At 35.9% G+C, this 3,710-nt stretch overlaps 1 protein-coding gene across 1 annotated transcript in view; it reads left to right on the forward strand.

The window, feature by feature from the left end:
- Nucleotides 1-2,961, forward strand: part of LOC112453396 (tryptase-2-like) — a gene marked incomplete at its 3' end in the record, with an annotated part of 6,493 nt that extends 3,532 nt beyond the window's left edge. The window contains exon 6 of the mRNA XM_025014176.1: nt 2,787-2,961. Within this exon, the coding sequence (XP_024869944.1) occupies nt 2,787-2,961 (175 nt within the window). The remainder of the gene's footprint in view (nt 1-2,786) is intronic.
- Between the last annotated feature and the right edge of the window lie 749 nt (nt 2,962-3,710).

Here is a 3,710-nt window from a genome sequence, read left to right on the forward strand (position 1 = left end):
ATATATATATATATATATATATATATATATATATATATATATATATAGAGGATAGGATACTGAGAATATAAAAGAAATGTTGCGAAAAATAACACCCCAGCCAAGATTCGAACCTGGACCTCCCTCATTCCGTGACGGGCGTCTCACCAATTCGACCACTGAGGCATGTGGTGATATATTGAGACTGCGTTATGTCCGAAAGTAACGGCGCGTGGTCTGCCAGGGCAAAAGAATTGCACATAAAAAGTCATTCAAGAATTAATATATTATTCGGACAAGCAAGATCCAGTCCTGACCGATTACGGCGTTTTCCCTTTATTTGATTGTATATCTTACACGATCGTATAATCTCATACTTATTGTTTAATTATTTAAATAAGATTCTTATATATAAGCATCAAAGATTACATGACAATAATCGAACCAAATCGTGGTCGTATTGTCTTGGCGATTATAATGGCCAGTAGAGTCGATTATATTTCTATTCTGTATATCCTTTAGATAAGTTAATTAATGAGAAGATAGTTTCACGATTAAATGAAAACCGATAATATCCGGACTGCATATCCAAAATCGTAAAGTTTCATCATGGAATATAAACACACCGGAGCACTTTCACTAACAATCCCAACTTTGGCTGTAACCGGTAAGCGCACACAGCGATAAAACGAAAATTCAATTTCAGACAATTAGCCATGAGAGTTAATTGAGCCAAACGCAGGAATCGAGGAGCCGCCCGTACGTCTGTAAAATATGCGAATCCCGGAAAAGGAGGGCAAACACTGATCGAGATTTCTGACTCGCCCCCGGGTGCATTTCTCTCTGATGAAATATAATTTCCTCGATTCCGTGGAAAGCTACTTTCAATGACATGCGCGAATGTTTATCTTTCATTATTTTTATTGACGGGGCAAACATCGCAATGTTTGAAACGCGATAAAAATTGGTTAGAGAACTATATTTGTTATATTTGTCCGAATAGAATTGAATGGCAAGTCTCAGCAAACTACAGAGATGAACAGATATCGAACGAACATTAAATCAAAACCCTCAGCTAATGTTTTGCGGAATCAATTGCCATGGTACAGTAATCGCAAGATCCATTGATCGCGATGCATCGTTGATCCTTTCAAATGGATAAATAACGCGTAGCTGACGGCTACCGGTTGTAGCAGGTCGTAAACTCATCGTATAATAACGCGTCGAAGTAACAAAGCACTGAAACGTTTAAAGTGCGCTGAAAGTTATGAAATAAAACATAAAAAGCACGCACCGTGTTCACGAAACGTTATCGCGAAATAAATTCGGTCTTTTGTACTGTTACGTACGGAAATTTTATCCTAAAATTTCGGACGACGCACGTTGGAATTTTTGAACGGTTTAGACGACGCATGCTAGCTCAGAATTCCGAGCGAACGCTCAAATCAATACAAATGTTTGGTTTATCCTACGGTTATCGGACGGCTGTTGATAGGCTGAGGCCCAGATGGGGCCCAAAACTACGTTTCTAGAAACTTCTAGAAAACCTCTCCCCTTAAGACGCGTATTATAGAAAGTGGTGAGACTCTCGCGCGGGGGGTTCTGGCCATTTCGGATATTCGAAAAAGGGCGAAAAACGCCGCGAGGCGACACACCGTTTTCGGCTTTGGGTCTGTTACTTCATTCTTGACTGTAATCGTTTTTCTAACTGTTATTCAACTCCAGAAAGTTAGTGACACTGAGGAATCGCGTTAGTTCCATCAAGTGAAACTGTAAGAGCAACACAATGTTTTCGCATCGAGGATTAGTGAGTAAACTTTTCTGATATATATTTTACATTTATTTAATATTTTTATGAGTCTTTAACTTCTGGAATTAGAATTTCTCAATAATTAAGCTATATGTATGTCATTAGGCAGCAATTTTGTAGAAATTAATACATAATAAAATATTTATTTCTCTTTTATATTTTACTTTTTCTCTAAATCGATTTTTATATTAACAAAATAATGTGCCATAGTAAATCCATAAATATGTGTGTAATGTCTCTCAACAATTTTAAATTGTTAAATAAATAATTTAGGGAACACATTTCTGTCATATTGAACATCTGTTTGAGAATAATCTGCTTAAAGTTTTCTTAATTATTCCAGTTCTTAGCAGTGACAATCTCGTTAGCAAGTATCGCACTTGCCGGCGTCCCCGTTCAACCCGGCTATGAACATCAATACGATAGCAATCCACGCTATTTGCAACATTAGTCTGTTTCGCAGCACTGGATACGATCTCCGACTGAACAATATCGCGCGGAACAATTACCAGACCAGGAATCGACGCGATATCTTCCGGGAGTTCAGACAACAGAAAAAAATGAAGATCCAAAAGAGGCTAAGCGTAAAAGAATGGAAGAATCGAGGCGTAGAAAGCAATTTATTTACCATATGGGCGAAGGCCGCTCTCTTCAACCCTTGGTGAATGCTCATTATCCTATTACTTGATCTGATTAAATGATGATGTTTCATTAACTTAACATTTGCAATATTTTATTTATAGATATTACTATCATTTTATTAAAAGTTCAAATTTTATTTAATTTGATATGTTTAAATGTAATATTTAATTCGAAATACCTTTATATAACACCTAGCAATTTGTCTTATGCGACAAATATGTACATCACTGTATTATTGACAAATAGCTTTCCTTAAAGTAATTACAACACAAACGCTTATATTTATCGTGTTTTATTTGTACACGAATTGATCATGTAAGTCACTAAATATTTCATAAGAACGATATTTTTTCAGATAATACACAACCGAAGGAAAATATCGGATCCTGCAAGCACCGAATCCAGTAAATCTAAGATTGTTGCACATGACAATGATGTGGCCGCGAAGTCGCCCTTAATTGACGTCAAACATCCTACAACCATCGACTCGTTACTTCCAGAACACGAGCCTACCGATACTAATCGTAAAGGTAAATAATCGAAAGAACAAGAATAAAATTTGACATCTTCAAATAATAATGCACCGCTTATCTTGAAAGTTGTGTAACAACTTATATGAGTTCCAATAAAACGCGAACATAAATTAGCGTATCGATATTAATGCGAATTCAATGTAAACTGTTTAATTACAGATAAGAGTGTGGAGAACTGTCAGTTCATAAATAACTTCTTATTACCCTTCCTGGATTCAAAGATGTCATCAACAACTTACATTAGATATCCAGACATTAGAATCCCGATAGATTTAACAAATTTTAAAAAGTTAACAAGTTCTACAAGATGGACAATATTATACTGTATTGTAATATTGCAATATCAAGAGAGTACCAAGTACGCGCGGAGCGAGACGCACCGTGACTCTTTTACGCGAATGCACGAGTTGCGAGTACCCGAGATTTTGAGATCTCAATTAGACACACCTACGCAATGACGGCAGACCTGTGTATAGATACAACTGCTGGTGCTATTTGGGGCCCATATATATGTATTTAGTATTTTGTATTAACTTTTATTAGTTTCTATTACATGTTATATCCTAAGCCTCAAATAATACCTTATATTGTATTTAATAAATAGATATAGTAAAAAATGCATATTTGGGTGTTTCTACATAAATAGCGATTTTTACTGTCTAACAATAAGCTTGTTATATGTTCATGATTGAGAGGAGGGTAAGCAAGCGTTGTGAAAGTTTACTACTGCCATTGTATTTGAAGTA

This window comes from Temnothorax curvispinosus, unplaced genomic scaffold, assembly GCF_003070985.1.
Source record: "Temnothorax curvispinosus isolate PA1 unplaced genomic scaffold, ASM307098v1 QBEX01004293.1, whole genome shotgun sequence".
Classification (NCBI taxonomy): Eukaryota; Metazoa; Arthropoda; class Insecta; order Hymenoptera; family Formicidae; genus Temnothorax; species Temnothorax curvispinosus.